This window comes from Poecilia formosa, unplaced genomic scaffold (assembly GCF_000485575.1).
Source record: "Poecilia formosa unplaced genomic scaffold, Poecilia_formosa-5.1.2 Scaffold342, whole genome shotgun sequence".
NCBI lineage: Eukaryota > Metazoa > Chordata > Actinopteri > Cyprinodontiformes > Poeciliidae > Poecilia > Poecilia formosa.
In genome coordinates this window covers 409426-434043 of record NW_006800281.1, presented here as the reverse complement: position 1 = coordinate 434043, position 24618 = coordinate 409426, and the positions used below count along the sequence as shown (strand labels likewise).

Sequence of the window (24618 nt, the reverse complement as noted above, 5' to 3'; positions counted from 1 at the left end):
AATTTTCTGGGGAGGAAAAAGAAATCTGAAATTTTCTAGAAAAATATCTTGGAAATTTCAGTTTGAAAAGTCAAAAAACTGTTAGAAAATATATCAGATTTTGAGACTAATCTAAAAGAAAAAAAAAAACAATGAACTTGCTAAGCTGAAAAAAATTGCTCAGGTGGGAGAAGGGGGGAATCAAACTTTGAAATTTATGTCAGAAGTTTTCTAGAAAAGAAAACCTTGGAAATTTCTGAGTTTGAATAGAAAATTTTCTAGAAAAAAAAATTCTGAAATTTTTAGGCTATTCTCAGAAAAATTCTAAAAAAAAAAAAACCTGGAGATATCTGTTAAATTTACTGGAACAAATTCATTTTGAGATTCGTCATAGATATTTCCTAGAAAAAACAAGAACAAATGTACTATAAAATAGCACTATGTGACTGGAGACACATAATACTGCCCCTTTAAAAGGTGCCAATTAGTCAGAAAATTGCAATCAGTGCAGTCCTAGACTCTAATCAGAAATATTGATAAAAAAATTGCAGATTAAAACATTGTTACACCCTTCTTATTGATTCAATTCTAACAGTATTACCAGCGTAAATCAAACTTCATCCAAAAAAAACTACACAGTGTCAGGAAAAACAATACAATCGTTTCTTTCTTTTATTACATTCTTTGTTAAATTACTACATTTTAGATTAGCACAAAATAATGTCATCCTCACAAAAATCAAAACCCATGAGATTAACGGTTTAGTCAGTACATGACAACGGTCGTCGTTGAAATCATAGGTTTCACCACTTGTGAAAATACAGAAACTATTGTGCAAAAACACCCTCCATCTGTTAGATAATGAAAATAACATTTCATCAGGCACATATTGATACACAAATCAGCTTTAAAAGTTATAGTGACGCTTTAGAGCAAGTTATCAATACAGTCCTGAAATTGTACAAAAATACGAAAGTCTTACAGCTACTTTCCATCCAGTGCCAATCTGACTGCTGATTAAAATTAATTCGATTTACTTTGATAAATTAGCCTGGTATTGGTAAAGTAAAACTTAGTAAAGTGAAAGTATTTTTTAAAGTTCTGAAATGTGTCCTGTTAAAAGCAACAGCTTTAAAAACGAAGCTACCCAGATGTGCAACTTTTTAATGCGTCCCCACATGGTAGGGAGGGATAATACTAACGCACAGACTCCAGGCTGCGCATAGAAAGTGGATTCTGTTATCTTTTGCTGTTGCCAGGAGTCCAAAATGGTTTTCCTAAAAGATTGTTTTTGTACAGGACATGCTTTACCTGCCATATCAAAACAAGCTGTGATTTTCAAACACACAAGATCATTCATAATTTAAATAAAAATGCAAAAAGGGGAACTAAAACTACAAACCCAAAGTGCATAATTTAATCCCAGCATCAAACTGTTCTCCTGTTATCTTCTGGTGAACCTGCTATTTATGCATTGATATTAACTTTTATTAACTGGAATGTTGGAGGGAAGCCAACAAATTCAAGCTGGTCAAAGTTCAAAGAGGAAAGGAGGAGAAGTTCAGAGCGAGCGAAAGGTTGGATCAACTCCTTCAGTCAGGTTTGGCGAGGCTTGTGACTCACTAGATTTTTGGGAGTATTTATACATATGCAGTGTGCAATATTTCTAAAAATATGTTAAATGAAAAAAGCTTCCATATTTTCTGTCTCAAACACGATGCTTTCATGAACTATTTATTATAGAAATCATACCAGCAGAATTTAAATGAAAAACAGTAACTATACGAATGTTTCTCATGCACTCCTAATCGTTATTTCTTCTTTGTTGGTTTTAAAAATGTCTGTTTCTGGTGATGAAAGACATTTTCGGTCTATTTCCCCGTCACCACCATGACGCTCCAGTTATCTGCCATCTACCAGGAATTTAGTCGCATTTGTTGAGTTAAACTGACATGGATGGATAGCTAGAACTGCGGTAAACACCAGCAGAGAAATCCATCACAGGGCTGATTTAACGAGTTACTACAGAGGAGGATTGTGCAGCTAAAGGCTCCCAGCCGTTGGTGGAGGTCCGTTTCATCAGCTTACAGTTTGGACCGCAGCGGCTTCAGGTACTTCTGGAAGGATTCATGGACCTGAAGGAAAGAGCAAAGGAGATGAAAATCCACAAATATCAAAAACAAACATGGATGTAATCAGACAAAAACGTTTTTATTTCTATATTCTTCCTGCAATCTGAGTAATGAGATCAATGTTAACTAAGAGTTTTCCCTGATTTCTGAGAATTAAAGTTTGAATTCTGGGAATTCTCTGAATTTCCTAAGAATTCTGAAAAAAGAAAGAATTCTGGGTAAAACAAAAGTCAGAATTCTGGGATTAAATCAGAATTATGTCTTTTTAACCCAGAATTTTGACTTTCTTTCGTCAGAATTTAGAGAATATTCAGGCAATTCTCAAAAATGTCAAAGAATTCTGAAACAAAAGTCAGAATTTTGATATTTTCCCCAACAATTGTGACTTTTGATCTCCTAATTCTGACATTAAAGTCTACAGAGTGTGATGACTGTTCTCTTTTCTTTTTTTTACCTCTGCGGCATTAAGGGGTGAGCGGCGAGCCCACTCGAACATGTTCTCGTAGACGTTCCCGTCGTACCGTCCCAGAACCGAATTCAGCTTCTTGTCGTGGATGTCGAAGGCATCGACCAGCGCCACAGCGTTGGGTCGCAGCTGGGACAGAAGCTCTTTGATACGAACCGAAATCTGCAGAACCTGCGGCACGCTCACCAGTCCAGCCTGCAAGACAGAAGAATGTTTACCGGAAACAGAATCAGCTTTATTAGCTACGTTTGTGCACAAAAACAAAAAATTAACTTTTCACTTTGCTCTCGATGTACAGACATTTCAAATATACATATACAAAATTTGGAGGAAGATTTTTTTTTCTCTTGCAAATATGTATATATACAGAATGTTTTAACAAGAGAAGACAAAGTTAAATTAGTGCAAATAGCACTGTGTAGAACCAAAACAATGTCTAAACATTGTGTGTCCAGGATGTGTGGGGTCTGCAGATATGCTGGCTACACTTTTCCTGCCCCTCGATCTGTAGAAATCTCGCAGAACTGATTGTTCGTTACAGTCTTTACTAGGGGTGTCCAGAAGAAACTTTTTACTTACAATAACATTGTGATATTTGCAGCGTTGAGCAACAATATTGATGCAATACGATATCAGCACAAATCAAATGCACTTTTATTACTTATTTTGTAGCATAAAATATTAGAAAAGGTTAACAGTAGTCACCCAACTGTTGCCAATTTAGCAAAAGTCACTATATTTAGCAACTTTTCAGACATAAAAACAATCGGAGCTGGAAGGTCCAGCTTCTTAAGGATCTGTGATCGGTCAGAAAACTGGAATCGGTTCGCCGCTCCTTAACGTACCTGCAGGAAGTCTCCAGAGTTCTTTGTGATTCCATGCATGGCGTAGAGCAGAGCCAGCGTTGACAGCACAGAGTGTATTGCTGTGTCCCCAACGCCTTTCAGCTTGTCATTAAAGACTTTCACCACAACATAGTGACAGTGGGCCTAAAGAGAGACGATATCAGGGAAAAATAATCAATACCAGGGAGCAATAAATGAAGTAGTCACTGTAGGATAGAAAAATCAGATTGTAGAGGCAAATTAAAGGAATTATAATCAGTCAAAACAGGCTCCTCCCACCAAAAAACAAGAAAATCATAAAAAAAATTACAGCCAAATATCTGGACACAACGCATTGGTTAAAAATGCAAATAGAGGAATATGAAAAAGGTAATTTACATATTAAATTATGTTTGTAAAAGCAGCTCACTGATGTGTTTTCAAATTAATTCACTATAATTTAATCAGCAATGTTTATTTGTATAGCACATTTCATACAAAGTCATAAAAACACAAAAATACAAAGTCATAGAAGCGCAGTCAATTTATGAAACATTACATTTTGTCAAGTTCCATCGTTAAAAATCACCATTACACGTCAAAATGTTGGATAATGTTTGTTTCACTGATTATGTTTCAAAAGCAACTTTAAACAGCTGGGCTTTAGTCTGGATTTAAAGGAGCTCAGTGTTTCGGCTGTTTTTCAGTTTTCTGGATGTTTGTTCCAGATTTGTGGTGCGTAGAAGCTGAATGCTGCTTCTCCTCATTTGGTTCTGGTTCTGGTGATTCAGAGCAGAACCAGAACCAGAAGACCTGAGGGTTCTGGAAGGTTGCCATGACAACAGCAGATCTTTAATGTGCTGTTGATTGAGTGATTTATAAATTAACAGCAGGATTTTAAAGTCTTTTCTCTCAGTGTAGGGACTGTAGAACTGGTTGATGAGCTCTAACTTCCTGGTTTTAGTCAGAACTCCAGCAGCAGCGTCTGGATCAGCTGCAGCTGCAGGATTGATTCTTTAGATTTCTTTAAACTACAAACTGACAGAGAGGAACTTACGTCCGAGGCTCTGACCAGGTCGATAGCGCTGTTGTTCCAGGCGTCCTCCTGTGACTTCCTGCGCTGCAGCTCCTGCTGGATGCTTTTCGCCGCCATCTCAACTAAACTACAAACACAAACCTCCATTAGTAAACGTGTCGTTCAAAAAGAAAGACAGTTTTCTCCTAAATACGCTCCATCTGAACATGATTTAATCACAGTATGTTTAGGAACAGTTCAGAGGCTTGTTAGAAAACATCAGAGAACAAACTGGAGACCAAGCTTAAAATCGAAAGCATATGGGAGGATTTTGACGGTTTCCCTGGCGATGGCTGCCTGCCTAAGCTGAGCACAAGACAACCGAATGGTTTGGATTCATGTGTAAAGTGATCCAGACCTGATTCTCCATCCAATCTGTCTGAGCTTGAACTACTTCGCAAAGAAGAGCGGACCAAACTTTCAGTTCCTAGATGCAAAATGATGGTAGAGAAACACCTGGAAAGCTGCAATTTCAGTAAAAAGTTGGTTTTACAAACCGTTATTACCTCAGGAAGCTGAATACAAGACATGTAAAATATAGAAAACTATTAAAACTTTGCTTATCCAGCTTAATATCATTTCTTTCTACAATTAATTGTGTTCGATATACTTATATATGCCTTTTATTGCGTTATAGTTTTTATTTCCAGTTGACCTTGAGTGCTTTTAAAGTCGCCTTCAAATAAGATTGAATAATATTATTATTGCTAATCCTTTTTTCTATCCACTTTATAACCAAGAACTACTTTGAGTTGGTCGAATAAAATCCCAACAGAAGATGAAGCATCCAAGTTTGGCCTTTGTGGCCATGTAGGGTTCTGACATGTTTTCAAAGGTCAAATTCAAGCAGTTTTAAATTATTTTTTGCACCACAAAAATACCTCAACACCATCAAATTTTGGATTAATCAAAGTTTAAAACAGCTGTCATAATATGGCTGTCAGCATGTGAACAAATATGTAACAGAAATAAGCAGGACGAATGTGTTTAGTTGGGCTTTGTTGGTCTGATATCTGGAAGTGGAGCACCAGGTTTGGTCTCCCTCCGACAGGCTGACAGAGACTCTTTGTGCTCAGCACAGCTGATACTCGCAGCAAATAGATTTAGACATGACTAAAGTGAGCAGCATGCAGTGATGTAATCGGATATCATCTTCCTCCGAGAAAACAATAGAGGCTGAACTAAGGGTGCAACGGACTGAAGCGAATTAAACACCATCGTATGGAAAAACGTTATTCCATTACAAATGACCAACTTGCTACTCATTGGGTGAAAATAAGGATCTGTTGAGTGACGCATTATAATGAAATCCAGGTCAGATGTGTCTTTTGATGCATGCAGAAAAAATATTCTTTTTCATCAATTAAAAAACAAATATTATATTCTGACAAACAGAGGTATTGATCTACAAAATAATAACCAATTAGAGACGAGAACAAACAAAAATAAACAAAAAAAGGAAGTACACATTAAAAAGGGTGCATGCAATGAAACAGAGCATAACAAAGAGGTAAAATGAAATTGTTTAATGTTTGTGGGTTAGGATTTATTTTTCTTTTAATCTTGGCAGGTATTTTCTGATTTGGATTATTATTTTTCATTTTCTCTAATATTCCTCTTTTTTATTAATCTAGGGTTGAGTAGAAGGGAGAAAGAAAAAAAATAAACAAAAAATAAAAATTAAAAGTATATGCCAAAACAAAAAATAAATTATTTAACAATAATTATGTATTAAATTATTAATTAGTAATAATTTAAAAATTTATAAAGAAATGATTTATTTATTAAATTATTAGTCTGAAAGTCTGAATTTGACTTTCAGACTTTAATATCTGAAAGTAAAATTTCAGATATTAAAAGTCAGAATTCTGAAAAAGAAAAAAAAAACTTAATTTTCCAGCTTTAATCTCAAAACATGCCAAAAAAAAGAATAAATAATTAAATTATTTAATCTTTATTTTGGGATATGTTGCTTTTTGTTTGTTTGAGTAATCAAATAATAATTAGATAAATTATTTATTCTTTTGGGATTTTACTAGTATGTTTTCCCATTTCCTCTTTGAGAATAATAAAGGTTAAACTTTACTTTTGCGCTCAACTTTTTCAGTCAACAGGAAGTTGGCGCCCCCTGGTGTTGAGCATTAAAATGAAATGTATATTTCTGAATCTCTGCGTTGCACTGGTAATTCTGCTCAGTGGAGGTTGTGACTTACGTGGCGGCTCTCTGCTGGTAGACCTCCACCAGGCTGCTCAGGTCATTGATGTCCACCAGGGGGCGCCTGGAGGCCACAGCCTGCGGCTGGACCCTCCGGTTCTGGGACCCGTTCAGGTACGACACGATGCCGCTCAGCTGCTGGCCCTTTTCCGCCTGCCGGTAGCTCTTCACCAGATACCTGCAACCATGAATAGATTCACAGATATTCATATTAAAGCTTGAAATTAAATTGAGGAGCTACTGAAGCGAGATTGTCCAAACAGAAAAGGGAAAAGGTTTGGGCGAAAAGTATTTATTGTGTTTCACAGGAGCTTGGATGAGGTTGGAAAAGGATTATGACCACTGAACAAAAAATATTCTAAATTTAATCCATGAATTCTGAGAATAAAGTATAATTTCAAGTATTAAAATCAGAATTCTGAGAAAAATAACTTTACTTTTCAAATTCCGACTTTCATCTCAAAATTCTGAAAAAAGTCAGAATTCAGACTTACATTTTCCTGAATTTTAACTTTAATCTCAAGATTCTGATATTAAATTTAGAGCGCAGATTTTTTTTAAACCAGAGATCAGAATTTTGAGATTAATGTCAAAATTTTTGAAAAAGTCTAAAGTATGAAATTAAACTTAGAAGCTGATTTTTTTCAGATTAAAGTTAAAATTTTGAGAAACAATTTAATTAGATTTTTTTCAGAATTCTTATTAAACTTTAATTTCAAAATTCTGAAAAAAAAGGCAGAATTCAGATTTAATTTTTTTCTGAATTTTAACTTTAATCTCAAAATTGATATTAAATTTAGAATGCAGATTTTTTTTAAATGAGATAGAAGTCATCATTTTAAAATTGTCAAAAATTTTGAAAAATTCTAAATTATGAAATAACACTCAGAAATGTGATTTTAAAAAAAATTCAGAGATTAAAGTTAAAATTTTGAGAAAAAAAATGAAATTAGATTTTTTTTTTCTTCCCCAAATTCCCTTTAAAGTTAAAATTCTGGAAAAGGTCAAAATTCTGTCCCTAAACTCAAAATTAAAGTCTGGATTTAATTGAGACTTTAAATTCAGAATTTTTCAGAATTCTGAAAAAAGTCAGAATTTTTACATTTTTTGCTGAAAAATTTTGACAAAGTCTGATTTTTTTTTCTTTTTCTTAGAATTCTGAGATTAAAATCAGAATTCTGACTGTTTTTTTGCAGTGACCCCAATCTATTTCCATACTTGGACTATAAAAGAAGCATTTATGTGTTTTAATCAGTGCAGCATGTCTGGATCTGTACAGTGTTAAAAGGGATGGTTTAGTGTTGCAACATCAAACGCTGATTGTCAGCACCAAACCCAGTTCATGTTGTTGACACTTCTTCTGTTTACATTATAAGGAGTGTTGAGTTACATTGAAACAGCAGGACTAACTGGTGAAACTCAACAGAGCTGAAAGCCACAAGTATCTACATGAAAACAACTGCATCATTTCCAAGTCATTTGTTCCTTTGCAGAGCTCAATGCAAACTGAGTCTCCCGTTTCATTCCCTCCCATTCACTCCAGCTTTGTTCTGTCTGTGTTCAGGCATGAACTTCCTGTGAGGGGAACATTTCTGGAACTGGTCGCGGGTCCTCAGAGGGAAACAAAGACCGAATATCATCTGACACGTTTCTGAAACTGATCTTCTGACCTTTACAAAAAAAATAGCCGCCATGATAAAGGTCGGATTGTTTCTGTGTCCAGCTCCTTTTGCGTCAAACTCGACCCAGGCAGGCTGGGAGCTTTACCTTGCAGTCTGCAGCATCATGACTGTGTTCTCGCCCTCGTAGGTGCAGGTTGGGGTAAACTCAACGTAAATATCGGGCAAGGCACTGCTGCGGGAGTAACCGTGGCCGCCACACGACATGCGGCACACTTCGATAGCGGAGTTGGTTTCCCAGGTGGTGAAGGCCTTCAGGCCTGCAGAGAGGGCATGGAGCTGCAGGGCAGAGGGAGAACCAGGTCAGAGACTCGGCTCAGGGTTATTAAATACTTTCACATAAATTAGTGATGTGATTCACGGTTTCCACACATTTTTCCCACAGTAAAATTCAGGCATTCTCAAGGTAAGTTTTCAGGTTTTTCCACCTCCACACTTTGGAGTTAAAAACAAAAGAAAATAACTAATGAGGACAGTTTTAATTCACTATTATACATAATTGATTACTGTTATTAATTATGTCTTGTAAAATATTCTACATAGCAGCGACAAGGAAAATTTAAATATAGCAAAATTTTACATTTTGAAAATTCTCACATGCACACTGCATAAACCTGAGAACAAAACACAAATTTCAGAAAAAAGACCCCTCAATTTCAATAACAGCAACAAATAAAGACTGGACAATATGTCATGATACGTTTTTAAGCCATAAGCATTTCATATTAGTCAATATTAATAATTAGTGATTCGTTTTTTGCTTTAAATGTCTGAAAAAAACTGACAAACCGATGGTGTGACCGTTCCCGTTTTATCCTTAGTTTCATCTCGAGCTGCTGTGCTCATTTTCAAACCCTGTTGATTAAATCTAATGCAGCTCCCATTCACAATGCAATTTGAATAAAAATACCCACATTTATTACACTGAAACTCTTTATATTTCATTCTCTTCACCATTGCAGAGTTCTGGAAACTTTCCCACCCATTCTTCTGCGATTCTTGAAAAGCTATAAGAAGTTAAGTGTTGTATGTTGAAATAAAAAAATGGGGCCCTAACCATTGCACCACCAACCAAACGTAGATCGGTAATTTCTTTTGACACAAGCCTCAAGTTTAAAGGTCAGTGATCCAACAGGTCCGTACCTCGGGCAGCTGGCTGAAGTCTCCCTGGTTGATGTCTTCAGAGATCCGGTGGTATATCTCCGTCATGTACTGGCCGACAAACGTGAACGCGTAAGCCATGGAGAGCAGAGGGAAGAGCTTGTACTGCTGCGTCTGGTAGTCCAGGATCTGAGGCTCTGGCTCTCTGCAGATTGGAAACGCAGAGGTTAGACTGTCCTCTGCAGGAGGATGTGGCAACAAATCAGATATCTAAAGAGACACAAAACATTTCCTGCTGCATGCTGGGGATTCCTGAACCAGTTTGGGGAAATAAAAAACGCCAAGAACTGTGCTCCAGTTGGAGATTCAGCAAACTCAAAATAATTCATATTTAAAGCCAAACAAATAATAATTTTGTTAAAGAAGTGGTGCTATGTGTTTTCCAAGCACAAAGCCCCATTTTGCAGCATGATCAAGTAAATATGTTACCTTCATTGCTATAAAAATGTTGACGCTTTGAAATTGGGCCTCTGTGTCTTTAAGACATCACAATAACGCTCCTCCATTATGCCGGTTGGACTGAGAAGTTGCATTTATAATGAGATTAGCAGATTCAGTTCCATCAGGCTTTTGCTACTTGCTGCTGGCTAGTCTGAAGGAGCTGAGGAAGTGTTATGGGAAAATAAGCGGCGCTTTGTGACAGCAAGCCTTTGGGCATCCTCAGCCAGTAATTCAATGAGTCCCCAAACATGCATGAAGGGATCAAAGCAACTCCAGGTGCGTTTTTGATGAGGAAATGACATTATAACCTGATGTAAAGTTAAAAAAAAGTTGATGTTATGTAATAATTTTCAAGCTCAACCCAAACTTTTTTTTTTAGAAAAGCCAGTTTTGCTCAGATGTGAACTTTGAGCCACTTTACTGTCTTTTCTTCACATCACTGCTAGTCTTGCTAAATCAGATTCATGATACAGTTTAAAAGGTTTAATCAGGCAAATAAAAGCCAAACAGTACAATTAAGTACCACTGCATTTAATAAGTATAATTAGTCAAAGATTAGATAAAAATATGGAAAATCAAAGAATTTTTTCACCTTCAGATTTCTGTTTTTCCCCTAATGTTTTTCAAGATCTGGGAATCCGCTTTGATCTGGGAATCAAAGCGGATTCCCAGATGTGTGTAAAGTTAGATGCACGTAAAGTGATTTCTGTGTGAAACCGTTGTGCTGCAGTGTGTCTCCTGACCCCGGCCGGATCTCAGACTGGTGGCGCACGGCGCTGTAGCGGATGGCGATGGTGCAGGACTTGGACAGGGCGCGAGCCGACTCGCCTACAATCATGGAGCGGACGAACACCATGGTGCCGTAGGTCAGCTTGGAACTGGGCGGCTTCACGTACGTCCCGTCCGGCTCCACCTGGTGGAGGAAGAATCCCCAGTTTAAACGTTAATCCATCCTCAGGATCACTGCCACTAACTGGAATCAGCATTTTAAGGATTTAACTAAACAGCAGCAACCACGTTATTTTACATTTGGTTCCAATCTGAAGACAAATATTTGATACTCGATAACATTTTCACTGTTTTTTCCAAAAACATATAATTAATTATAATTTGATATTTTAACCCCAGTCATGGTAAAATCAATTTAGCCCTCATTAATATCTATAGATCTATCCATCTAGATCTATCTATATATGTATTTATATCCATTTATCTAGATTTATGAAACTATACATCTCACACACACACACACACACACACACACACACACACACACACACACACACACATGTGAATTATAAGATAATTTATTGGTGACTCAACATCTTACTTGCTGTTTTTTCTTATTTACTTTTTTAGATCCTATTTTATAATTTGTTTTATCTCTTTACTCTGAACCTTTTATGCGTCAGGAATAAAGATGATGATGTTATTTCCCTCATTAAATATGAATATTTTGTTATAAATTTGCCCCTTACTGCTCAGTCTCTTATTCTGTTATATATTTTGTACTCTAGTCTGAATTTGCAGTTTGCATTCATCATGAAGTTGCTGCTGGTACATCTAAACTCGGGACATTAAAGAATATTTCTATCCCATTTTAAAATCCTTTATGGACATTATTTTCCATTGTGTCCCAAGCGTTAGTAAAGAACAACCAAAAGCGTTGTGAATTCGAAAATCTCCGTCAGATCTGGCAACCCTGTTTTCAACTGAGCAGCATTTTAATGTTTTCAAGATCTCTATAGATATTATCTTTTCAGGAAGACAATCAAATCACCTTGGAGTATTTCATCATCATGTTCTCTCGAGGAATCCTCACGTTCTCCAGTTTCAGAAATCCGTTATCAACTTCATTAAAGCCAAACTTAGGGCCAATATCACCGACTACGATTCCTGCAGCAGGAAAGCAGAAAAGATCATGAGAGACGGGTGGATTTTCTGCAAATGCTACGTCCAAAGAGACCAGACAAACTGAGTTTACCCGGCAGAGGTTGGTGAGTCGTCATGTCACGGATGGGAACGATGAACGCATGCAGACCGTGGCAGTTTCCCAAACTGTACAGCTGGGCCAAAACGATGGCATGGTTGGAGGTCTTCCCAACTGGAGCAGGAGGAGACAGAGGGGGGATGATTTCTGCTCTGCCTGAAAGCCCAGACCATCGGAGTATCTGTGATTGTGCTTACGTCCTCCAGGCCACCATTTGATGGAGCTGACGGTGGGACTGTTCAACACAAACTCCTGGGTGGCCGGATCGTACGTGGCTGTGGTCTCCAGGCCTCTGAGGTGTGTGCCTGCATCCAGAAAACGTTTACATCCCCACACAGCTTTGGTAAAATAACAGTGATATGGAACATTAGGGATGCACGATATTGGATTTTTGGTCGATATCCGATATGCCAATATACTAAAGCTCATTTGGCTGATAACCAATACCGATATTTTTTTCCTATATTTATTTATTGAGTATATATGACTTTCTCTACTGTGGAATTAAACTGCTGCATTATCTTTGTCAATTTAGCCTGCTAAAAAAAACGCAAATACTAAAAAGGAGGCTGGAAATTATGTAAAACTTTCAACTTGCATTATATTTAATGTAAATTTCGTGGCATTTGCTCTCTCTAAAGACAACAACACTCAAACAGAGCAAATTTGGCTTTGTCACTGGTTTGTCACATAAAAACAAACCAGTAAGTCACTTTTATATCAGTGAGTTATTTTGACGGAGTGGCCGACGTCTGATATAAAGTTTTACAGTTGATGTTTGCCGATACCGATACCATGCTAATAATATCGTGCATCCCTATGTAGCGTATTTCAGTTAGACAGTATAGCAATCTGCTAAGGCCACTTGGCTTCAAATTATCCCCAAAATGAATCAGAAATTATTTAAATTCAAAAAGCCAATTCAGTTTTTAGCTACAACACAAAGGAGTGACACAGCTTGTCGTGTTTGACAGATCTCAATGTAATCAACGCCATAACACGGCAGTCACAGGTAAACACAGGTCCTTAAACGACAGTTTGAGGTGAAGGAGAGGAAAGACGGTTCATCAAAATGACGCATTAGAAGCAGGGATACATTTCTAGCTGTTATTCTAGAGGAACAAGAGTAAAAATTAATTAAGGGAAGAAGCGAACATTTAGCTTCAGTTTTTAGTTACTGTAGATGGAAGATTATCAGTTTTGGTAAATCATACTAGGATTTTTCTCATTAGAGGCAATAAACACAAGCTATAACAAGCTAAAATGAGTTTTAGCGTCAGTTTCAGAGCTGAAATATTTTACTGTCAAACAGAAAAAATGAACATAGATCAGGGGGTCTGAAACCTGTTTGAACCTTTCACAATGGCTCTTTAACACTGATGTTTTTAAACATTATCAAACGCCTGGGTTGGTAGTTTTTCCAGTTTCTTCATGGAAAAAACTAGAAAACCTTCTGCAAGAGATTCACCTTCTAACAAAGGTTGAAAATTTGGTAACACTTTATTTGAAGGGGGGTGAATAAGATTGTCATGACACTTTCATAAACATGACATAACACTTGTCATGAACATGAATAAGCCTTCACGAATATTTATGACTGTTGTCATAAAGCGTCATTCGGTAAATTATGACACTTTTAATACAAAGTTGACATTATTCAAAATGTCTTTGTTATGACAACTTGACATTAACCAAGAAATCATTACTGATATAAATTTGTTATAAAAGAATTAATGATTGCACTTTAAAAATTAGGTAACTTTATGTTATTAAAGGTAAAGTTTAAACAGTAATGATTTCTTGGTTAATGTCAATTTGTCATAACAAAGACATTTTGAATAATGTCAACTTTGTATTAAAAGTGTCATAATTTACCGAATGATGCTTTATGACAACAGTCATAAATATTCATGAAGGCTTATTCATGTTCATGACAGGTGTTATGTCATGTTTATGACAGTGTCATGTCAGTCTTATTCAACCCCCTTCAAATAAAGTGTTACCAAAAATTTTAAGCTAGAAATTAAATTATGTTGTTTTTTTAATTATAGCCGATTTTCTCAGGTACATATTTATCATGAAACATTTGCTGTTCTAAACAAACTTTATTTAGCTGGACTGAAAGCAAAAAATGTCTCTTTGAATCATCATTAAAGCTTTGTAAGTGTTTTAAATCTACTGCAGCCTGAGAAGGCAAAGCTCAATATTGTTAAAATAATTTATAGTTTTATTTATTTTAATTAGAGATGCACCAACCCCCTTTTTTCACTTCTGATACCGATACCTGAGGTTCAGCATTGGCCGGTACTGATCCGACACAGACAAAACAGTGCTGAGTTAAAACATTTCTTTTTTTAAACACAGACATAGATGTACTATTAAATGTAAATTTATTTTATAACTCTGCAACAGTGCAGCCAATGTAAAATAAATAGTAAAGAATCTGACACTGACTAAAACTAAATGTTTTTGTCAGCAAATCTTCTCTCAAATGTTTTAATTTTTTTTCTGTGTTTTAAGTGAAATAATCTGCCAATGTAATTAATACTTTTTCATAAATATTAAGGATGTATTCACTTAAAACAAGCTCCTACATCTTGCTGAAAAGTTACTTGTAAGTTTGTTTTATCTTATTTCAAATAAGATGTTTGAACTAGAAACTAGACTAAAAATCCTTGGTAAGATTTTGTGTTTTTGTAGCGTAGAATGAGCCTGAATTGATCGTTGTCACCAAAATCAGAGCTGGAGGGTTTTTCTGATATTGGGACCAATACAAATATTAATACTGGATTGGTGCATCTCTAATTGTAATGGGAAAAGATCCTGAGAGTGGGAAACTGTAAGAGAAAAATAAGATAAAATTTAAAAAATCCATACATTTATTTTTTTTCCAAAAAAACCTGATCAGACAGAAACATTTAATTAACTCTGATTTACCAAAACTAATCACTGATTGATTGAGAATCGTTCCTTTAACAAAAACACAGCCGGTTCGGACGGGTCCGTTCTCGTTTTACCGTGGCCCATCTCGGTCTGAGCGTAGGTGCCGATGATCTCTAGGTTCCAGGCGGGCATGAAGAACCGGTCCATTTGAGCCGGGCTGGCCTGGTTGAGCAGCGTGGGCAGGAACATCGCCAAGTGGAGGTCCAAGGGCGATGGCCTGCCGGGGTGCACACAACTAGGCCGCGCAAGACGGGGGGCAAACAGGACAGAGGAGCAGGAGGGGAGGATGTGGGAAAAGGTGTGAGGATGGAAGGCATCCCATGGATGAATCAGAGAAAAGAATCACATTGTTTTATTCCCAGAGGAGAAATGTGAATGATTTGCATGGTTCAAGGCAGCAGAGAGGAAAGCAGTGAAGAGAGAAGACAAAACAGCTTGTGAGCATAACATGCATATTGGAATAGTTGATTCAAGCAAATGATTGTCATTTATTGAAACTTCACTCCTTCATTTTCCACTTAAATCTCCCTTCAGTGTCAGGAATTTGGTCCTAAACCAGAGCAAAAACATTTACAAAACACCAGAGCATCAGTCCAAAACGTGGAAGAAGCTTCTTCTCCTCTCGATTCAGACCTAAAGCAGGCAGACGCTGCACATTCAGAGGCCTCATTAGCCTCCCCGATCACACAATGCTGCCTGTTTATTCGCTACATCCCATAATCTCTGGTCGCCATGGATCTCAGCAGCCAATCCAAATGCAGACTAGGAAGGCTCAGATTGTTATTAATATGAATTATTTGCTATTTTTCCATGATTTGTAAAAGATGGAAATCAATTACGAGACACAAAGCGTCGTCATTGGTGAGTTATAATACAGAAAAGAGAGTAAAACAAGAGGAAGTTTTTGAGCTAACTGATGACTGAAGCGGCTCTGAGGAAAACCGACGCTACGTTATGATAATTAGTTCACTATGTTAACTCTACAACAGGTGCAGAAGCATTTAGGACAGTATTTTGTTAGAGAATCATCTCTCATTAGCAGATAAAATGCCGTCTTCGACTACATGATTCAGATCTGTCAAACACGCACAAGAACTTCCCATCGCTCCCCATTGGTACCGATCCGTGTTACGTTTAAGAAATGGTTGTTTTTAACATCAAATAAGGGCCTTATGAATCGATTCAGTAAATAATTTAGCTTCAACATTCAGGACTGACCGTGACCCATCTCAGTTTGGGCATATGTGCCCAAAACCTGGAAGGAGTCAGCCAGAGGCAGCCATTTCTTGGCCTGCTGGGGGTCGCAGAGTCTGCGCAGGCTTGGGATGAACATGACAACGTGCAGCCCGAAAGGTTCCTGCTGGTTCCCCTTAACCATACTGGACGAAGAGGGGTTGAAGTTCAGGTTCAATAAATCAACAGACAACACATACATTTACTGATATTAAACAAGATATGTGAAGGTGACTTATCGAACATTATTTCAGCCTGACGTAGAAAAGACGTCTCAATGAAAAATTGAGCTAAACATTTTAAAATATCACTTGATAATTATGTGTTATTAAAAGATTGTAAGATTAATACCTGAACACCAACTATAAAGTCTTAAAAAATGCAAACATTTTAAAAAGACTTAAATAAATAAGCAATGCTAAGCCTGGTGGGGGCACAAATAAAGCCTGGTGGCCAGCCAGGCTAATAATACACCTGTTTATGCACTGACAGCCATAAAGTTACTAAAAAAGAATTAATGCATATTTTTTATCTTTTTTTTTTTTTGCTGTCACAGTAGTGGTGATAAAATCCTAAATCAATATCGCCCACCTCTATTCTGTACAAATCACAACAAATTTCCTACTGTAGATATTTATCAAAAGTTCTTTTTCCACAAGGCTGTGTAACATTTGCATTTCTAAAATAGTTTTATTTAGCTGATAAAAATGGCAGACCAGTGATTTGTTCCACAAAATCCCAATAAAATGGATTAAAGTTTCTGGTTGCAACGTGACTTATGTGAAAAGGTGGAAGTATGAATCCTTTGGCAAGGCACTGATTAAACTTCTCTACTCTCCATTGTAGAAGTGGAACAAGCTGGCAGTCTCTCAGCCTTTCACACACTTTTAATCTCTTCTGAACTTTGCTCAGACTTTTGTTTGCTTCAAACCCACAGATGAGTCCACAGACATTTTTCTAGACTGTCCATTATGCTGAATGTCAGATTAAAGCAACCACTTGCTTTAATCTTAGTCAGAAGGTTAGTCAGCTAACCTTCTGACTAAGATGATTAAACTTCCTGAAAAATGGGGCCTATTTGGAGAAAAAACAAATCCATTTTGATTCCTGGTTTTAGCAGCTACGTCATTTACTGCTGGGTGGGTTTGGATATCAGAGACTCTGACTGTAATCATAAAGTTCATGTAGTGATTTTAGAACGGCTCTGCACTGAAGTTAGTTAATGACATACTGTCACAACAAACAATAAATCAATTAATCACATGATAAATTAAAACAAACTCAATCATTTCCATTCACATCATTAACATTTTTCTTTTTCCCCCTTTTTTCTACTAATATTGATTTTCAATTTGATGCATTTATCTCAATGTACCTTTTTTTAAGGACAATTCTGTTTACAGAATCTTAATAAGTCATTTTATTGATTGTTTCTGTTGTTTTGTTTATTTATTTTGGATATTTAAAATGTCTTCCAGCTCAGGTGTTAAATGTAAATTTGAGACTAAAATGTATTGATCTTTGAGAATGTATTCTTGCATTATTATGCCATTATTATTTTTATATTACTTAAAAATGGTTTCAAAACAACAATATTATGGTTTATTGCAATAACAACGTCATTGTTCAGCAAAATATGTTATCATGACAGACATACAGGTACACTGCAGTCCTGTCTGGGAAATGTTTAGTCTGCTTGATTTGAAAATAATTTATTTTCATAGATCAATATATAACAGCGTTTCTTTTTTGAGAGCTTCAGTTTTTGGTTAACGTTGAACTTTTTAGCGTCAGTTTATCGCAGTGATTAGACGGCGGAGAATCGTTTTCCCGCCAGCGTCGTTCTCCGTCTGCGTACCTTTTGTAGTGATAGATCTCCTCCGGGTCGGCGATGCCATACTCTCGGAGCTTCAGAATCATCTGGGCGCTTTTTCGAACGGCCTGGTCGTAGCGTTCGCTGCGAGACAGGAAGTTTGGGTCGTCCTCGTTGAAATCTGGGTCACTGAAAACCAGCGCCTCTACGGAAGACAAACAAAACGTTAAACTACACGTCCAACAGCGGAGAGATGGAAACTTATGAGTATTTTTTAAGTATGGTCATACAAATCTAATGTATCACTTTTTATTTTTGTACAATATTTCACAGTAAATGCCAGAAAACTAAAGAAATATCAATACGAAAATAGTGTTTGAATTTAAATTTTAACTAACTGTTGACTTATTTTTATTTTCTAAAGCTGGTGTCAGTATTTAAAAGCCTTAGCAGTCAAGAGTTGATTTGTCTCATCAATTATTTTTATTTTATTTACCTGATGATTCCCCCTGCTGTCACTTTCGTTTGCCCGAGAATCAGAAACACATGAATAACGGACAAAACTGAGAAATTTTTCCGTCCTTTCGTCAGTGGTATTCAGGTCAAATGCTTCAAAATAAATCTAAATTTATTTTTTCCATTGGTAAATATTGTGATGACAATAGGCCTACTTGTTTATTCCTCATCTGTGCTTCTATCACCTAGTATAATCTTTATAATTTTGGGCATTGTAAGTTGTGTCCAGTGTAAACATCTGAGACAGAAAATACTACATTCATATGTAAAGTAGATGTTCACAACACTTAAAATATACCACACAATATTTACTGCATTACAAACAGTTCATAAGGGTTTAAATATTGTATACAATGATCTATTGCGCAGTCCGACATGTTACTCTTTAATATAAGTCAAAGCATTTCTTCCTAATCTCTGTCTGATTTTAACTAAGCTGAAAAAAATACAGAAAAGCTCATAATACTGTTTGATGAGTTTATTTTTTGAGAGTTTTGATGGATTTTATTAATGAGGAGGAATAATTTATTTTTCTCATCACTGATCATAGGAAAAAAAATCTAATTACTTTGATCTCCAGTTACTTTAAATGTTCAGCAACAGAAATAGTAAACAAAACAAAACAAAACAAAATAGTAAACAAAACAAAACGAATCAAAATATCTTCATAGCATGAGACCAAAAATGCTAAAAGGAAATGTTGCTCAGTTAAAATGCTGCTCAGTTCTTTAAAATGTCAGCTTTAGCCATTTTTTCTTGGCATTTTCATGTCTTTCTAAATAATACTTTAGAAAGACTCATAACATTTCCAATAGGAATGACATTAACAGTGTAAAGAACACACTTTTTTATTAAGCCATTGTCCTGTTTTTTTTTTTTTTTTTTAGAAATGCAACAACATTGAAGAAAATGTACCAAACATAAAAACTTGTTCTTCAAGTTAAAAATCTAAACAAATTTCTATTTTTTCTTCAGAGTCTTGGATCTTTTCTGGCTCTAAACACATTTGTTTTGCTGAACCGATGGTAAAATGGTTTTTATGGTAGTAAAGGTTGCTGTACTATGATAATACATGCTACTTAGCCTGCTCTTTCTTTGAGAAGGCAACCAGCTTACAAGGCTTATTCAGTCAGGACCCGAAAAACAGGATCGACACCATGTTTAATATAACTTTAATAAACATGGACTTGACATGACTCAATTGAATTATTGAGTCATAAAGATCTTTTGACCTTGGTAATAATAATTTTTACTTCTACTAAGTGCAGCCTGACTTAAATTTAAAGCTAATTGGTAGATAAAACTAAACCCGAATATAGTTGTGAAAAATGCTCAATCAAAATAATATAAAAAATCTTAAAATATCTCTTTTCATGGGACCTGTTGGAGACATTTTTCTAAATAACACTTTAAAAAGACTCATAAACCTTAACTTGGGATGCGTTTAAAAATGCTTTGCAAGCTTTGAAGTAACAACAGTTCAAATTTATGTAGCAGCTTGTTATTGAAGCAAATTGGATAAATGTACACAACGGCAGCTGTAAAAACTACATTTCAAGCTCACCAATTTGTCGTCTTCTTTTGGTCTTTTCCGGGCCTCCGTCCAAAATGTACGTAAGTTTTTCGACGTCAAACGAAGCATTTTGACGTTCTCGTGTGATATCAGGATTCATGGCTCAAACCTCGTCTATATGGGCGGAAAATGAGCTAAACAGTGTTGAATAATAAGTAGAGGTACTCCAGTAACCTGCTGGACCTGGGTAATGTCTCTACTGCGCAGCCGCAGAGAGGTGGGAACGGTTACGTATGGTGACGTGACACAGATCCCGGAAGTGTTTTCCCGAGAGTTCTGTGATAGGTTAACTTCTTTATAGTTAATAAACATGTCGATGCTTCCTCCAACCGCAGTGTTTCGTTTTCCTTGGGAAGTGAACTCAATCAAAGAAGGAGAATCAGTGCGGACATTTGGCAGGTCGGGATTTAGGCATCGGTTCTGACCCAGAAAGTTTATAGTTATGTCGACCCCCAGGATGGTTGACTAATAATCAGTCCTGGTTTAGAGTGTACCTGGGTTGGCTACAGGGCAAATTTCCAACATTATATCTTGATATATTGCTTTTATTTATTTGTAACTTGAAATTGTTGCCTTTCCAGACTTGTTTGCTATCAGCCGGATGAATCCAAAGCCACCCTGACAGCCCAGCATGCTTCCAAAGAACACCGTGTGTTTGTCCAAACCCAGTTTGTTGAGCCATTTAACCCAATAATTGGAGCCCAGTACCTGGTTCTGGGTGAGACAGAAATGTATGAAGGTAAAAGACCCCTCTGTGATTTCTCTTGTAGTTTTTATTTAGTTTATCTTCTCTGATGTTTTTATTAAAGAAGCTGGTTATGACCGAGAGATGCAAAGTTGTTGGCACACTGAAAAATTAAAATGTAGTCATTGGGATGATAATGGACTGAATTTAGCGCTGTTAAAGTTATACTTGTCCTAATAAGAAAGCAATCAATTAACTGCATGATAAATTAAAATAAATTTGATAGTTTTCATTCTGATGATTAATATTTTTGAAGAAAAATGTTGTTTACAGACATCATAATCCATTTTTTATTATTTAAGTTGTAAGTGGTATTTATTTATTGTTTTTGGTTGTTAAATATCCAAATACTATAACGGGAAGATATGCAAAATATCTTCCACTTAAATGTTAAGTGTTCTTTACAAAAAGTGTATTGGTCTTTGATCGGGCAAACTCTCATAGACCAATAATAATATAATTATAATTTTTAATATATTGAAAATAGTCTCAAACAATATTGTCACTTATCGGGACAATTATTATTTGTTATTGTGACAGACAAATCAAACTACTTTACCCAAGATCCAAAAAACCACACAGTCGAACTCACATTCATACAGATAAGCCCAAAAGTTTGCATATTTATGCTTAAATTAATCTTTTTTATTATACCAACAGCTTTCTTTTGACTGGAAATTGATTGTTTTGGAGTGGTCCAGACATTCTGTACTTTAATCTGTTAGATCAGTGTTTCTCAACCCTGGACCTCACCGCCCCCCTGCTCTGCATGTTTTAGATGTGCCTCTATTCCAGAACAGCTGATTCAAATGATTTCATGACCATCAAGTACTGACCATCTAAATAAGTTTTATTTAGGTAGACCAAGGGGAAAATGGCTCTTTGAATTATAAGGGTTGAAAACTCTGACCCACCCACATCCGTTTGTCTGCAGGGGTTGGTGTGATGGTTCGCGCCCGTGTCCTGAATTGCGTTGATGGCGTAAACACTGCACTTCTGCAGAAGGCCATCGCTGAGCAGAGGAGCTTCTTCGCCGAGAGGGAGAGCAAACAGGGGGAGGTTGCACAACCACAAGATGTAACTTGATAAAGGTCTTCATGCTGTAATGTTAGCAGGCCCACAGCAATGTTCAGAGACTTTTGTACCCATATTATCTTTATCAGTTACTCTGGCACAAGGAAGCTAAGAATCAGTCTGGTTCCCAGAAGACAGATTGGGTCCATATATTGTATTTTTGTCAATCTCTGAGGTTTATGATTGCTTGTAGCAGATTTTTGTGTTAATTCTGCTTGATGATGTCATTTCACAGCTTGTGAACAAATGTTATGCCAAAGCTCATATACAAGCAGCAGATTCACATTCCTCCATTATGTGGATGACAATAAACTAGGAATATTTTCTACTGTCAAAATCAGGTATATTTCTGTATATATTTGTAATAAAAAATAATGTCCTGGTTAAACGAAATGAAACATAATGGGTGATGTCTTATTCTGGAATATGCCTCTCTGGTATTGTTTAGGAAATTATTCTTACATGGTGAACGCTGCTTCTTATGAGTTGTGGTCTGCTCGTATGAAAACCAGGGCCTTAAAGGAACAGTACAACTTGATGTCATCTGCATAGATATGACAGTAGTGATCTTTAAGTCTGTTTATCATCTTTATGGATTGCTTCTGTTTCTATGAACCTGCAAGGAAAAGCAAGTTTTGACAATAGATGGATGAATTGATGCATTTAGCAGAACATTCATAATAAAAAGTGAAGAGCCAAATGCTTTTTAACCATCATAAGTTAATTTTAATCATATCTGATTCTTCATAAAATATCAAACAATTTTAAGCTTTAAGTGAAGAATTAACACAGAGTCAAATCAATCTATAATATTATGCCCCAATACCACACCAATATTCACCATAAACAGTATTTATACAGCACTGGTCACTTTATTTTGATCCAAAAGGGCTCAAACAACAAATATTCCTATGTATGACTCTTGGTTAAACAAATGCAACTCAACAGCAATCATCCTGGCAGCTTGACCAACAGTTTTATAATATACGTCTTCTCCTGAGTTAATACATATATATATATATATGTAGTAGAAGCAGCAGAATCCATAATATATTTTATTACCAAGCTAAAAAAACAACAACCTCTAAATAATAAACATAAATTAGTTGTGTGTAGTGAAAGAAAAGAAAATAGCTTAATAACAATAATAACTTAGACCTTGACGCAACTCAGAATGTCGGCACACTCAGCTGTTGGCATTAACAATTTAATTTTCAGGCCTCATAAAGAAAACAGCAGGCTCAGCTAAGCTAGCAAAGAATGCAAGCCACAGTCGAAACCAATCTACCAGGTTTTGACAGCAGAAGCATAAATAACACCTAAAATAACTGCACTAAACAACTACAGCAGCAGTAACACGCACTCCTCCAACCCACCAAGCCAAGCAAAGGTGCAAACTGCATTTATGGCATCCTTCAATTGTGTGATGTTTTGGTAAATTATCTCCCACAAATTATCTAAGCTTTTCACTATGCATGGAAACGATCAGTGTTTGTCCAGATTCTGGTTTGACTGTGCTTCTCAGCATGCAACATCCTCATGGCTGCTTAGCCTGTTATAAGTAACCCATTCACTCGAACACAACCACAGGAATAAATCCACAAACAAAAGTTTCAGGACCTCCATTTTCTGAGGTCCTGAAGTTTATATGCAAGCTCAGATGAACTGGTTAATAATTCAACTGGTTAATAATCCAGATGCCACGGGGCATCACTATTACATTGCAGATGCACTGTAAGGCAATAATCTCCAACAAACATTAGTGTCACTAGCTTTTATTAATGAAAATTATCTTACTCTAGCCAACTCTGGCAAACTTACATAATGTTGATTAATGTACACCATCCCTTGAAAAATTAATACATTTGCCTTAGCCATTTTCCATCGCCTTGTTTCATGGACTCACCCAGCAAACTGACAAGAACATAAATTTTACTAAGCATTTTGTCATGTATTTTATGTAGTAACTACCTTCATTCTTTGTTAGAAATGGATCCTTCAGATGTACACCTTTAATATGCTCTTTTTCAAACTTACATCTACTGCATGTCCACACAAAATAAATGCAGAGATTCCTTGATCTGCAGCAATCATTGTGGCCTCAGATGAGTTTACTTGTTATTAACTCTAAATTCAGTTCCAAACATTTTTAGGATCCTAAATTAGCAATGCTGTTCACCTACTGAGTCAGGAGAGCCACTGAGTCTCCTCACAAGCCAAACATCAGGAGACTTCCCAGTTAAAGCCTGACCTCCTGGTTAATCTATCCCCTCTTCCTCTCTTCCCCTAGTGATATCAGATAGCTATGGTGTTAACTACAAGTCAATCTAGACATTAAAATATCTTGAAGAGCAATATGTTGGAGAATAGCTTGGTTTGGAAGAGGCAGGCAGCATAGGTAAGCCAGATGCAGGGTCTTTCCTACAGCGATCCAGAGCTTGCTTGTAGCTGATCTTCTCCTTTGTGATAGGGTCAATGATATCTCTGACAGAGTGTTCGCCAGTTTGTAGATCCTTTTTTGTTGTACTGTCAATCTTTTTAGATTCAATGGCATCCAATAAGCTAATTCGGTGACTGTTGTTAGGATCTACCAGCCCCCCAGTCAGGTGTTGTGCCTCCATGTGACGAATGGCTGAATCTTTTGGCATCCAGCCTTTCTGAACAGCTTCTCCCACAGACAAAAGCTCTTTGGTCATGGGGTCTTCAACTCCAGTGAAAGCTTTCTCTGCATTAAGCAGCCGTTGGACTTGGCTGTCCTC

General features: G+C 36.5%; 2 protein-coding genes across 3 annotated transcripts; one reads left to right on the top strand and one right to left on the bottom strand.

Annotated features, from left to right (window-relative positions):
• Positions 1 to 629: 629 nt before the first annotated feature.
• On the bottom strand, positions 630 to 20238 carry acox1 (acyl-CoA oxidase 1, palmitoyl). Of its 2 annotated transcripts, none has more exons than XM_007574018.2 (14): positions 20032 to 20238; positions 17997 to 18156; positions 16124 to 16284; positions 12160 to 12267; positions 11957 to 12076; positions 11753 to 11868; positions 10716 to 10885; positions 9514 to 9676; positions 8459 to 8649; positions 6690 to 6869; positions 4459 to 4564; positions 3423 to 3566; positions 2566 to 2772; positions 630 to 2114 (listed from the first exon to the last, which is right to left on the bottom strand). In XM_007574018.2, the coding sequence occupies exons 1-14, from the start codon at positions 20138 to 20140 to the stop codon at positions 2064 to 2066; spliced, it is 1986 nt and encodes a 661-aa protein (XP_007574080.1). In that variant the 5' UTR covers positions 20141 to 20238; the 3' UTR covers positions 630 to 2063. The 2 variants fall into 2 exon arrangements, with proteins under 2 accessions (XP_007574080.1, XP_007574081.1); XM_007574019.2 differs by lacking the exon at positions 16124 to 16284 and adding an exon at positions 14980 to 15140 and having other exon boundaries at positions 20032 to 20237.
• Positions 20239 to 20270: 32 nt separating this feature from the next.
• On the top strand, positions 20271 to 22263 carry ten1 (TEN1 subunit of CST complex). Its single transcript, XM_007574020.2, has 3 exons — positions 20271 to 20439; positions 20622 to 20779; positions 21720 to 22263. The coding sequence occupies exons 1-3, from the start codon at positions 20351 to 20353 to the stop codon at positions 21869 to 21871; spliced, it is 399 nt and encodes a 132-aa protein (XP_007574082.1). The 5' UTR covers positions 20271 to 20350; the 3' UTR covers positions 21872 to 22263.
• The last annotated feature ends 2355 nt before the right edge of the window (positions 22264 to 24618 follow it).